At 37.9% G+C, this 14082-nt stretch overlaps 1 protein-coding gene across 8 annotated transcripts in view; it reads right to left on the minus strand.

The window, feature by feature from the left end:
* Nucleotides 1-14082, minus strand: part of UBR5 (ubiquitin protein ligase E3 component n-recognin 5) — an 83492-nt gene that overhangs the window by 64416 nt on the left and 4994 nt on the right. For all 8 annotated transcript variants that reach the window (XM_032130594.1, XM_032130567.1, XM_032130614.1 and 5 more), the window contains exons 2-4: nucleotides 1366-1410; nucleotides 808-889; nucleotides 555-631 (exon numbers count right to left, since the gene is read on the minus strand). In XM_032130594.1, coding sequence (XP_031986485.1) covers nucleotides 555-631; nucleotides 808-889; nucleotides 1366-1410 — 204 coding nt within the window. The remainder of the gene's footprint in view (nucleotides 1-554; nucleotides 632-807; nucleotides 890-1365; nucleotides 1411-14082) is intronic.

The raw sequence follows: 14082 nt of genomic DNA on the forward strand, positions 1-14082 counted from the left end.
AATAGCACAGTTGCAAATACATATTAAGCTAATTAGTGATTTGAGTTAGCCACTGTGCTAAGTTTTCCTTTAGTGTATATGTACAAATTGTAATCAGCAGGTGTTCTATCCATAAACCTGAGCACGCTACTTTGATATTAAGTGATTTAAATTCAAATGTGAACCGTTAATTAGTCCTGTTAAGGGGGACTTACCTGGACCGAGGACCACAGGTCTAGAAAGTGAGCCTTGCCAGATGGGACCACTTTCAGAGTGGATTCTACATTAAGTTTAACAATTTAACACAGATTATTTCTTAAGGATTATTTTTGGATGAGTTTGCTTCTTGAAGTTAAAGAGAGCCTGTCTCACTTCTTTTGGAATCACATATACTATTTCTTCCTACACCAGTTTGTCAAGCTAGGCTGTTTGGCTGCATCACCATAACCACTGTGTCTCTACTCAAAGTATCCATTCCAAAATCTACTTTGAAAACAAACAAAAACAAAAACAGAAAAGCAGCCAAGCTGCTTACTGAGTTAAAAAAAAAATCTTAGAAGAAAAGCATTTCTTACCCATCACTATTCTCAGGTTTACCCAATTCCAATCTGTCTGGTTGAACTGAAAAACCAATCCTGCAGACTCTACCATCCTGTATTTAGAACAAGAAAAGCAAGTGTTCAAAACTGAAATGTAAGTCAAGTTTACAAAAAAAATTAAAACATAAGTCTTCAGTTACTGAAGAGTGTTAATCAATTTAATGTTAGAATAACTAATTTTAACTGTATGGTTTCAAGTTTGTTATCTGAGAAGATTTCAGCAACTTACCTCCAGAAGAAATGCAGCGTGATTTGGTCCCACCACACACTGTTTAATAGTGGCCTGTTCCAATACATTCAAAGGCGGATGGCTGAAAAGAAAAAGTGAGAATTTATAGCATTTTAAAACTTTTGAAGTCTGGGGGGGAAAAAAAATCAAGTTGGGCATGGATGGAAAAATGTACAGTGGTGGTTAACGACAGGAAAAACTTTCAAAAATGACTAAGTGTGCATTAATTGAAGCACATAGCACATAAAATGCAGGAAAAAGATCTTAAAAGGTGATGGTTCTCATTTAATCTGATCAGCAATAAACAGCAGGGTTTATACCTCATATTAAGAAGTCATTTTGTAATGAAGATTTGAATATAATTTATCATAACTGAAAACCTCCCATTTTCTTCCTGTGTTATCTGAACTGTGTTACCTGAAGCATTTCTGGACTTCTGTATCAGTAGCATTGATGATTTCTACGGCTACATCATCTACAGTACAATCATCTGTTTCTTGCTGCTGTTAAGAGGAATTGTTCCTAAATGATTCACAGCAGCATGTGATAATGCCTTACCTGTTTAAATTATATTTGTTCAGCTTCTCTGAAACTTCCCTTAATCTGAAACAGGAAGAAATGAAGTTGTTATTTGATGACATACTCCACAGTCCACAACATCCATTCGTACAGCATATTAATGATGTTATGGGAACAACTTACCACCACATTAATTGAAGTTTAATATAAATACTACTTGGTGCTGGGAGTCTCTTTAAGAACTGCACAGTATTCAGCTTCAAATCAGGCTTTTGTTTCGGAGGTTTTTTGCTTTGAAGTTTTACCCAAAGTTTTAGCCACAGAACCAACATTTGCTTGCATTTCTGTGTGTTTTGCAAGTCACTATAAAAAACCCTACTCAGGCCTTGTTACAACCATTTACAACTTCAGTCACAAAATAAACATATGAAGCAATGACCATGAATTGTACATATACTTGTATTTCCTTGTATAAATTTGAATACAGTATCCCAGAGGAGAATTATAATCTTCTAGGAGATGAAAGTATGTGGCACACAAAAGCCGAACATATGACATTAAGTTCCCCAAAACAGAAAACACAAGGAAACATATGTACAAAAGCCAACAGCAAAAGGGACGAACAATATATTCTGACCAGCAGAAGAAACAATCCAGAGAAACATCACTATTTATAGGGTTATGTAAAACATCACCTTTCCTAAAGGTAAAGAATGCTTCCAAAAGTTCAAAAGATCAGAACACATGAAAGAGCCAACCCATATAAAACTCCTGCTTACAGGATACTGTGTCCAAAAGTGGAAAGCAACAGAGTAATTTCCTAGGTAATTTCTAATCCACTTAGGAAAGATCCTCTATGGGAAGCAAAGATGCTGGAGTGGTATCACGTAGGCATGTCAATTAAAGCTTGGGTTCCTTTCTTCCCAAACGAGACAAGCAATCTGAAAAAGGCCCTAAAGAGCTTCCAGTTATAGTCAGAGTATTTGCATTATATCAAGATATAAAACCAAGATTAATTCTGTAAAAATTATGCAAGGTCTTCTAAATTGAGAAAAAAAATCTCAGCTTTGGTACCATGTTCATCCTAGCATAAGTCAACAACACCTTTCTAAACCTAACAAAAAGACATGCACGCTAGCACTGTTTTCCTCTGTTTGAATCAATGTCTTTAAATCCTTAATTTTTACTTGCCTCATTTCAGTTTCTACACACAGTATGGACAACAGACTTCAGCTACTTGCAAACCCTGAGCATGAGAAACAAAAGAGACTAGAGGTCCGAACAGTGAAATCTTAACATTATCAACAGCATTTAAAGTATTTTCCCTGAGGGAAAAAATAAGGAAAAAATCTCTGTTTGAGAAACAAGGTATTTTATACTGGTAGGAAGTAACTTTAAAGCCCAAGAAGAAAGGAATAGTGAAAAGAAGACAGCAGGAAGGAATTGAATATGTTCAGAATTGCCTTTTGCTATCCAAGCCAAGCTGCCGGTTTGCAAGTAGGCAATTTCACACTCCCAATTTCCAGCCACAACTACTTCACACAGGCCAAGAGAACATATGCAGATAAGGTTTCTGTGAAGACAACCCACAAAAGCAAAAGAGAAAACAAAAACTTCCCATGCAATCTGTGCAAAAGGTACCCCACACGACTGAGCTACTGTGGGAGACTGTGGAATGAACCCCAAGTTGAACAGCGCACACTCCACAGCTTATCATACGGTTTTATACAGCAAGCAGGGATTGCTGCATAATATCTGACAAGTTAAACATCCCTGAAGTTTCATGTCTTGAGTTTATCACCTAACAGTTTCCCACAGGAATCCTGAGCAGTTTCCCATTAACATTTCTCTCCTGGCAAGCATGAGTAATAATTATAGAATAGGAAAATCTACCTTTAAATTCATTGCACTGCCTTTAAGAAAAATGGACAGCAAAAACCCCCAGTACTTTATTGGAGATGGTTACTAGACTAGTCTATGAGCAACATTTAAAGCTTCCTTATCTAAGTCTTGTGATCACAAGATCAGACCACTACCAAAGAAATAGATGTATTTAAATTTGAAAAAAAATCACCATATGCCTTTTATACCCATTAAAAAAAATGAAGTAATAGGAAAGAAATATGCTCAGAAAGCTAAGAATATTCAATGAATCCATGAGTAACATCAAACTCAAGAGAGTAGGTCCATCTGCAACAAGCACAGGCCAAAAGAGATCTAACATTGCTGAAGAGGCTGCTATCAGTCTTTAAAGGGAGGGAGCAGAGAAAGATGTAAGCGACGATGCTGAAAGTACTAAACTCTTCTAATAGAAATAAAAAAAAAGTAAAAACTATCTCATGCCTCAACCATCTCATATGCAACTGCTGTAATAGCAAAATTAACAAGTACTTCTTATAAGCTCCTGTAAGACCACAAGGATTTGAATTTGATGCAGAACACCACTGGAGTTGTTCTCTCCTGTGGCGCTGGTTTCACCCTCATTCCTCCCCTTTTTTGTGCCGGCACCAGCATTCACATGAACACCAGTCACAAAACCAAACCAGCAGGAAAAGAAGAACAAAGCAGAAAGATGTGTTTGTATTCTCTGTATGGAGAATCTCTCTGTACAAATAAAAACTTGAAATAATTTCCTGCAGCAATCTAAGCCTTTCTACCTGCACAGTTGCAGGGTATTGTACCACTGACCCTCTGAAGGGAAAAGCTTATTTAAAATCAGGTTAATTTTAATAATACAGTGCAATAATTTCAACTGATGGTGTTCTGGAGGAAGAGGTACAGGCAGAGATGATTTAGTCAATTCTCACATTAAGGTCAACATTTTCACTAAAACCTTTCTGTGGTAAAAGAAATCTCCAATACAAACGTCTTGACAAACTATGCTTCAAAAAGTTCTCATTAAAGGCAATTAAACTATTTCAAAGGACAAAGTTAGAAGCAACACGTATCTTGATCACAAAAGTTTTTGGAGAAATGCACTAGGCTTGGCAACACTTTTAGACAAAAAGTTTAGTGATGATGGCTCCTGTATCAAGACACACATTCTTTGAATACTATTACTGAAATTAATCCAAAAACATTTGTGAGGAAAAAAAAGTCAGTTTGTACAAGCCAAGTAGGGATTTCTTTAATTTCAAGTTTTGCAGCTCCAATTTCTAGCCTCTAGAAACCAATCAGAATAGAAGGAATCTATGCTCAAACTAAGCAACCAAAAAGGCTCTAGGTCAGGACTACCACAGCTCAGATTTCCCACATGGCAGTTTTATTCATCACAAGACATTATTTTTCTCAAATAAGATTTCTATTTCCAGACAAGTTTATCTCAGGACCAATCCTTCCACCACATATTGTTTTATAAAAGCGGGTTAGGCTCAAAAAAGCAAAAAAGTTACAGAAAAACTCCATTTCGAAATACTGAAGGTAAGAGGCACAGAGGAAGAAAAGGTACTCTTTAAAAAAAAACAACCAAATAAACAAAACATAAACCAACCAAACAAAAAACCCCACATCCCAAACCCCCAAAACCGGCTTGGTATGAAGAACAACTTCAAGTAGGGAAATAAAAAAAAAAAGCTACTTCAGGCCTCGTAGATTTTTCTAAGTGATCAGGCTTCTTTAAGTCAACTTAGTATGTCAGTGAAGTCTGGAAGCCAACAAACTTAGGAGACTTCCACAGCAGAGCAGACAGAAGTATGCAAGTACAGCTACAATGCTTTTCCAAGGGAAGGACAATAATAATAGCAACAAGCAGATACCCAAGGGGACACACCCATATGACACAATCAATTTAAGCACTGGGGAACAGTATTACATACCTATCAACACTTAAAAGGTAAATACATCCCTGGTCCCCAGTTGAGACCCTGAAGTGCTCTGAGCACAGCAAGTCAGACCCAAAGAAGCACCTATCTGGCCAGTTTACAGGTTTTGGCCCAGCAGAGCTGCACAGCCTCCAGATCAAAGACCTGTCACACCTGCCTGTCTTGAATCACATGGAAATGAGCTCCTGTGCCTGTCTATCAGTGTCACGAAAACAGAGTCTCAGAAATGCAGAAAATGGACACCAATGAAAAGCTTAAGTGAATACATTATCTTTGTTTCCTAATCCCAGGATAACTTTGACACTAGATGCCGTCATTGATGTAAAGTCACACCCAGCTATCTTCCATGCCACAATACAGCATACAAAAGGATCCTGCCCCCGACTGCCATCTCAAACATTAGAGAGCAGCTTCCAAGGGACAGCATTCCACAGCTACACCTTTCTCCTGCTGGAATAAATGAAGATTTAGACTGTGTTTTAAGTCAGTCTGGGTAGGAAGGGGGAAGAATCCATAAAATCAAATCCTAAAGTACCACACAAAAGCAGGCAATAAGATTATCTGTAGAAAATAAAGTAATGCACATAAGAAAAAAAAAATCTCAAGCACAAGTACAAAATGACAGGCTCCAAGGTAACCAGTACTACTCAGCAGGGTAGTGGGACAACGTGTTTAGACTATAATACCCAGATGACTGAAATGAACTAGATGACAAAGAAACTCATTGCTCTACTCAGTCACTAATCAGGGATACCATGGCTTACACTGTGTCCTCTCCACATTTCAAGAATTATAAATTAGGACTATTTGGTTATTACATACTAAACCAACACCTACTGCTCAAGGAATCACCAAGCTGCAAATTCTTAGAAGCTGGAAAAGCATCACTGTATGTTTGCCCTATTCTAACACTGTTCTCCTGTCAATCTGCCACAAACAGGAGGAAAATAAGATGGACTTCTTGTCTGACTTGAACAGCTCTTCTTGTATTTCATGGTATCAGCCAACACAAGCTTACAGAACAGAGCTCCCAAACTTTATTTCCTATTTTGCAGGATTTTCAGTTTGATTGATAAAAGTAGTTCTGACCACTTAATAGTTCTCTCTGGAACAAAAGTAACACACTGTGCTGAATTTGTTATCTGCAGTAAAATGCCAATATGACAAACATCAAACAAATTAATGTCCTGAAAACAGCTTTCTGCAACATCACTGAAACGTCTTCAGGTAATACAGTGATTGCAGAATGAAAATTCTCTAACAGTAGACCATTACTATTTAATGATATAACAACACTGATGTAGATAATGACCTATGTTAGGTATAAGCTAGCCCACAAGAAGGTTAAAGCATGACAAGAAAAATTAGCAAAAATAGGATAGTAGCAACAACATCAGAAGGTTAAACATAGATACCCATCAATAGCTAATATTCAGAGTTAAATACACACTGTAGAGGCAGGTAAAATTACTTACCCATTTTCTTCACCTTACAGAGAATGTAAGCATAGGTTTTAGTTCTAGTTTTAAGAAAAAAGAGGAAGATTTCATATCACTGTATAGAAGAACAAGGAGAGAGCAGTAGATGCTGTCCAGCAAGGATTTTAATGCTGTCTTCCACAACATTCTCACATAGAAGCTGTTGATGTTCAGCCTGGATGAGCAGACAGTGAGGTGAACCAAAAACTGTTTGAACATCTGGGTCCAGAGGGTGGTGATTAGCATCATGAGGTCTGGCTGGAGGCCAGTGACGAGCCATGTGCCACACGAGTCAAAACTGGATCCAGTCCTGCTCAACATCCTCATTAATAATCCAGATGATGGGGGCACTGGGAACCCTCAGCAAGTTTGCTGATGACACCAAACTGCAAGGACTGGTGGATATGCTGGATGCCACACTGCCGTACAAAGCACAGCAACCTCCTGACCACTAAGGGGAGGCAAGGCACAAATCCCTGCACCGCAGGAGGAACAACCACATGCACAAAAACAAGCACATGCTAGAGACTGCCGAGCTGGATAACAGCGTGGCAGAAAAAGACCTGAAGTTCTGGTGGACACCAGGTTGAACATGAGCCAATATGCCTTGCAGCAAAGAAGGCAAATGGCATTCTGGCTACAATAGAGAAAATATTACCAGCATGCTGAGGCAGACAATCCTCTTTATTCAGCACTCATAAGGCCACATCTGGAGTTCTGGGCTCCCCACAAGAGAGACATGAACATACTGGACAGAGCCTAGCAAAGCGACATAAAAATGATTAAGAGACTAGAGCATCTCTCAAAAGAGGAAAGGCTGAGAGAGTTGGGACTTCAGCCTAGGGAAGAGAAAGCTTGGGGGGGATCTTATCAACATATATGAGCACTTAAACCAAGGGTAGTAAAGGGGACAGAGCCACGTTCTTTCCAGGGGCACCCAGTGACAGGACCAGAGGCAGTACACACACACCAAAACACAAGAGGTTTTGTCTGAACATCAGGAAGCATTTCCTTTGCTGTGAGGGTGACCAATTACTCACACAGGGTGCTCAGGGAGGTTGTAGAGTCTCAACCCTTGAGAGTTATTGAAAAGCCATCTGAACACAGACCTGGGCAACCAGCTGTAGATGGCCCTGCCTGGGAATGGGACCAGATGATATCCACAGGTCCCTTCCAACTTCAGCCATTCTGCAATTGATATTGAGGACTTAATGCTTTAGGATGTAATATTTGACTTGAAGGCACAGCAGCAAAAGGAGGGGATTTGCCACTGAAAAGCTAGGAGTTCATGTTTTGCTACACAGAATCCCTCTAAGGTCAGTGGCACAGGAAAAAAGTTACACCAATGATGCAGGAAAGTGTCAGAGACTTAGACATTCAGTAAAAAAAATTCATGGGTACTTAAATATCCAGGTGGAAGTACTCTGTTTCTTTAGCAAGAACAGCAAGACTGGGGCAGACACCTGTAGAATTTGTGAACTAGCAATGAATTTTTAAGCTGAGCGACTGGTTCCTGTAGCTCAGAATCTACTTACATCCTTTCTTCAGATTTATCATTTAAGTGACACTGAAAACATCCCCCTCTGAAAAAAAACCACCCCAGAACCATAACTCCACACAACAGTGCAAAGGATGGCCATAGCCTAGCTCAAGAGGAATACAAAGTCAATCATGCTTTATAAATAAGCAAACACCCATAAGCTATGAAACAGCATGGCCCCTTTCCTGAAAAAAAGTTGTAGTTAACAGTCTGAATACGAACAGGAAGAAATCACAAATGGTATGATCCTGACAGGACTGCCACAGAGGAGGTACAGCACACCTACATGTTATTTAGCACATTATCTAGAGGATTTCGTATGGAAGTATATCTACAGCTACAAGTTGCCTGAACACCTAGTGGTGTTTCTGGGGAAAAAGAAACACACTACAGGAGAATGAGTCAGCCTCAATCTGAGGCCCTTCTATGGCAGTAGATTTCCAAAAGTATAGTTTGCAAATCCAGGCAATATAAGACAGAAATCTGTTCTCTGGTGCAAAACGCATCAAATCATCATTTTGTGGTCCCACATTCTGTTCAACTGCACAAACTCCTTGCAGCTGTTTTGGTTAATATTTAGCAGAAGACTATTTCTTTAGCCAGAACACCACAACAGCTAAACAACTGGATCAACCAACTCAGCTGGGTGAGTTCAGAATCATAAAACAATTACAGTTGTAAACTATTTAACTATCCATCATTTTAGGAAGTATATCCTCTTGTGATAATAAAACATGAATAATGGGAATTTAGAACCCCATGGTTCTAAATTCAAGGATACTTGAAAAATACACACGTAATAATAACATGAGCCAGTGTTACAACACTGAAGAACAAACAAATGCTAGCTATCAAAATACAGCTAGGAAGCTGTACACTTGTTTAACCAGAATGAGTGAAAATTGAAAGACCCCATTATGGCAAAGAAAGGAAAAAATCCTATTTCTACAGTCAGAACATTGCTGTAGTGATTCCACTTTAAAAAATGCTATCAAAATAAAAATCCAGTCACTGAAAAGCATAGAACCCTTCTGTGTCCCATAATGGTAAGATTGCTAATGCTCCTTCAGGAGTTAATTACGAGCCACCAGGGAGACTGTGAACTTACCAGCATACCAGCTTAAAGCCTGGAGAGCAAGGTTCTGGGCCCAGCTGAGGCTACTGCAGGAACCCAAATCATCTCTTCATCATTTTCCTTTCCTCTAAGCTTTTGGGAGCTGCGATCACTTTGTGCAAAGTTGGAAAATGGCCTTTGATTGGAGCATTCAAATGCTATAAAAATATTTTTAAAAGTAAGAACTGTCACACTATTAAATACTTTATGTCTTGACTAGAGAAAAGCAACTGTATGTTTTGTACAAGTGATTTTATTAAAAACAAAGCACAAACAAGAACTGAATTCTAATTGCTTTTCTATAAAGTCCAAAGACCTTATTCTCATTCTGAATTAGTTTTAGCAACAGGGAAAGATCATTTAGCATGTCCAGTTCTTTACTTGCCAATTCGTCCAATTCCAAACCTTGAAGTATTCAACAAAAACTCTGACATCACAGTGTTATCTGCATGTCACTTTTTCAAACTTGCTAAAAACTGCCTTTTAAATACCAGACCTCCTCCTCACACACTGCTCTGTCTCCCACTAAAAACACATCTTCAAAACCTTTCTCTCAGACACTACATCTTTGATTTAGATAGGAATGGACTGAGGCCTGGAATAAAGAGTAGAGAGCAAGCACCAAGCCAGTAAAACAAGCAGCCAAATCACTTTGTCCAATGCACAATGCAGGCAAAATAACGCAAAATAACTCAAAACCTGAGCTTCTGAGGTGCACAGGTCATCCCAATACTTTTTTGCACTGCCAGAAAAAAGATTCTTTTTCCATCTGCCTGCGCCCCAGCCATGAAACTCCAGATGCATCCCGCAGTGTAGCCAGTGTTTTGGTTGCCCTAGAAGAGCTCATGAAGCAGCACATTGAGTACCTCCTGCTTCACGTTTTGCCTAGAGCCATATTATTCCAGGTAACAATTTTGCCAGATACAGATACTGCACCACAAGAGAAAAAAAACCAAACTTTGTACATTCCAGCAAAACAGCCTGTTATTCCCCAGCCTTCCCATGAGGAGCAGGGCACACCTGGACAGATTACCTTCTGCCTACCCAATCTGCCCCACAATGACAAGATGCTATGATCTGTATCATTTGAAGGTTTAATTAAGTACCTCTAAATTACTGCTCTAGAGATAGATACATTTTGTCAAAGTCAGTGAATTGTGCATAGAATGGCTTAAAAAGAAAGGAAAATGAGAAAATAAAAACCTCTGTTAATAATATACTATGGTCAAAGCCAAAGAAAAGAGATCCAACAACCTAAGAAAGATCTTCATTAAAGATCAGACAATAACTCACTTATACTAAAAAAATATGAAATGGATTAAAAGCCATAAATTCTCTTTAGAAAAACATCTCCTGATATTTACTGGAGCGAGAGAAAAAATGCAGCTCTGACCATTTTCAGGCTGGATAGAGAACAGCAAAAATTTCATACCATAAATGAAAGAATAAACACAGAGACACATTTAAGAAAATTAATTTTGCAAAATGAACAAGAAATTAAAATCATGCCACCCTTACTGAAGGAAGTGACAGACCCCGATAGCTTCAAACAACAACAGAGTAAGGTGTACACTCAACTTTATTCACATAGGCAAATATTCTCTAGTTAAGTTTTTGGTTAAAATGCTGTAGCACAAACATGTCTACATTAAGTCAATGTCAGACTTCACACTGACACCTACATAGTGAAATTAAAATTTTTAGTAGAATTCAAGAGATCCCAATCAAGATCCATTTCACTGTATCAGAACTACCTACATATATAGAGAGATAATCCATCCCAAAGGTGAACAAGGTGAGAGGCTGAGGAAACATAATGGATAATAGAGAATGAAGCATAACGAAAGACTGTAAGCAAATTTTTTAAATGCTGTTTTATCACAGATTTGGATTAAACTAATCAACTACTACTTCTATAGCGCATAGAAAAAGACAAAATTAGCATCCAGCTTAACTAGAGATGATGGCAAGCATGCTGCAGAAATTAACACCAGCAAGACCTGGGTACAAAGCAGTTTCTTTCTGGGCTATCTTCTAATGAATAGGCAAACTACAGCTGCATGGGTATAATAACCCTCAGTTATTCGAGATATTTTTAACTGATTCATTTGACAAACAAAAAACACACTCTCTTGAATGTGGATTTTGGACGGGGGGCTTTTTTTTTTACTGAAGACAAATTCCATAAGATTACTGAAGTCTCCAGCAGCCTTGGTACCTTCATCTGCTGAGTTACACTACTGTCGTCACAAATTAAACTGGCAGACCTCATGGCTGGCAATAAAACAACAATGATAGCAAGAAATCCCAACACAGTTAATGTCCAAAATAGTACCAATCATGGAAACGTTTTCAAAGTTTTTTATTCTGCACTCTTTAATAAAACATCATAATGTAAAAACTAAATCAGAAAGATGAGACCAAAATATCTTCGGGCACCTTTTCTGATTAAAGATAGTAACCAGTTTAATGATAAAAAGTTGTCCAAACCAACATTACAGAAAATACACATTCCATCTCCACTGTGGATGTAAGCAATTTGAGAAATAAACTCAACAGCAACTAGTTTGGGATTAACAAAACTAGCCAATAAGACAAACCGTAAGATGCTACACTAAAAATAATTTTTTAAACTGCAACAAAATAATCAAGTTGGGATGTTAAATATTCAAAATTTCACTGTACCAACATGGATTGCTACTGTAAAACACACTGCACTTTAAAGTGCAGCACCAAGGATTTGCTGAAAGACTGGGTGAAGCATACTTAGTATGAGAAATTCTCCTGACAAGTGCTGGGTGTAGCAGTGAGACTTGTGAGATGAAGACGAAATTTTCAAAGACAGCAAATTTAATGGTTACATCACTCCTCACCTGGAACCAAACTGGCAGTTTTACGTAAATGCAGATGACCAGTGCTCCCACCTTAAACCTTTTTACTAGGTTTACAGTGTTTGTATGTTTCAACTGTTCAGAATTGCCACACTTCATAACTTTGTATCAGTGAGTATGTGCTCTCATATAAAACAAAAAAAAATTCTTTAAATTGAAGCAAAATACTAATTACCGTGGAAGGGAAGGGTAAGAGGAAAGGAAGCAATGCTGGTTGACTGCATTGTTTAAGCACAGAAAGACTTTTAGAAATAGAGCACAGAGTTTATTGTCAAAATAGTTCTATGCCAGAAAGAGCAAATAAGATCTGAAGTTCAGGTAATTATTCCTGTAGTGCAGTAACTAATGCTGTGTCATCCTCACTTAAACTGTAAGGCTTAAGGTGTTGGACAAAATACACATGTGCACCACGAAAATTAGATTTGTGCATCCATTTCAACTTTTTTTTTTTTCTCCAAATTGTTCCTCTCAATTTAAAATCCTCTAACTACTGCAACCAGGCCTTGTCTTCTCATTTTCTCTGGGGCACATACAGATGCCAACTACTGCAGTCTCCTATGTGGAGTTGTTTCTCAGAGCCAAATCCTGAGTGGACTTCAATGAATTCAAGCTTTAAAAAAGTCTGTACAACTGAAAAGCACAAGTAGTTTTTTTGTATATGTTTTTTTCCTGCATAAATGGCTGTTGATGCAGAGAAAGATGAAACAGCAGCTTTTACACTAAGCATTTTGCAAAATTAACTGCAAATTAGATTGCTACTAGTGTAATCACTAAAATAAAATACCTTGAACCCCTTCTCTTCTTTACCTAAGTTTCAAATACATAATACTGCCTATTTAAGTCACAAATGATTAACAGTGTCACAACCGTGAAAAGGCAGCTACAACACAATGCAGCTTGCCAAGCTTAGGTACATCCTTGGTTGTTTTTTCCTCAAGTACCAAGTCATTTTTCATGTAAATATAATTGTGTATTGAACAGTTATCTGCTTTAGATAGTTTAAGAAAGAAAGTGTCATACCCTTTACATCTATTTTATGATTTAATCACAAATTTTACAAACATCCTACATGGCAATTAGACTATTTCATGAATAGATACTATACCAAAATTTACCTCAAATGTATTTTATTTTTTATAGTTTTTAACTTTTACAAATATTTAGCACATAAATGTTATTGGCTGATACCTTACTGTTCTTAGAATTAAAAAAGTTGTTTTCTGACAACTCTGACTTGCAGTGCCAACCTTGAAATACAGCTACTGATATCTTAGTCCATTAGTCTTACTTTATCATTGGTCCAACAAATATACTCAAACCTTATATATGACTTGAGAAGGAAAAAGGAAGCAACATTTGTGCCCCAATTACTATTTTACTAAATTCCTTGTGACAGGTCACAACTACTCTCAGCCCAGATCATATTCACAGTACAGTTTCACATTACAGTAGCCAAAATAAACTTGCTGCTTTCAAAATGGAAGGAACTCAACCCTGCTTCCTCTTCCCTGTTCTACACTACCAACTCTCCCTCCTGCAGCACTTTTCAAAATATTCTGATGCACACTCAACAAGGAGATAAACCAGTTCAACTTCATAATGTACTAGATTGTATTTACTTCACTTTACCAGGGCTATCTTTATATCATTTTAGCAAATTAAGTCAGTTTCCTATGGGATCAAAAACTTACAGTTAGTGCAATGTAAGAGGTGGGGAAAACAAACCTTTGCCTTCAGAAGAGAGCAATTATTTTGACTTACAACATCTCAAGAGAAAGTTCCAGCAAGAACATTCACAGACAATTACTCTCTAAAAAGCAGGATCTGGGGTGTAGCAAGCAACTGAACCAGAAGAGGATCCTGGCAGAGCAATGTCCAAAAAGGCCCAGAATACCAGCCTATGTATAGGTAA

Source organism: Corvus moneduloides, chromosome 1 (assembly GCF_009650955.1).
Source record: "Corvus moneduloides isolate bCorMon1 chromosome 1, bCorMon1.pri, whole genome shotgun sequence".
Taxonomy (NCBI): Eukaryota; Metazoa; Chordata; class Aves; order Passeriformes; family Corvidae; genus Corvus; species Corvus moneduloides.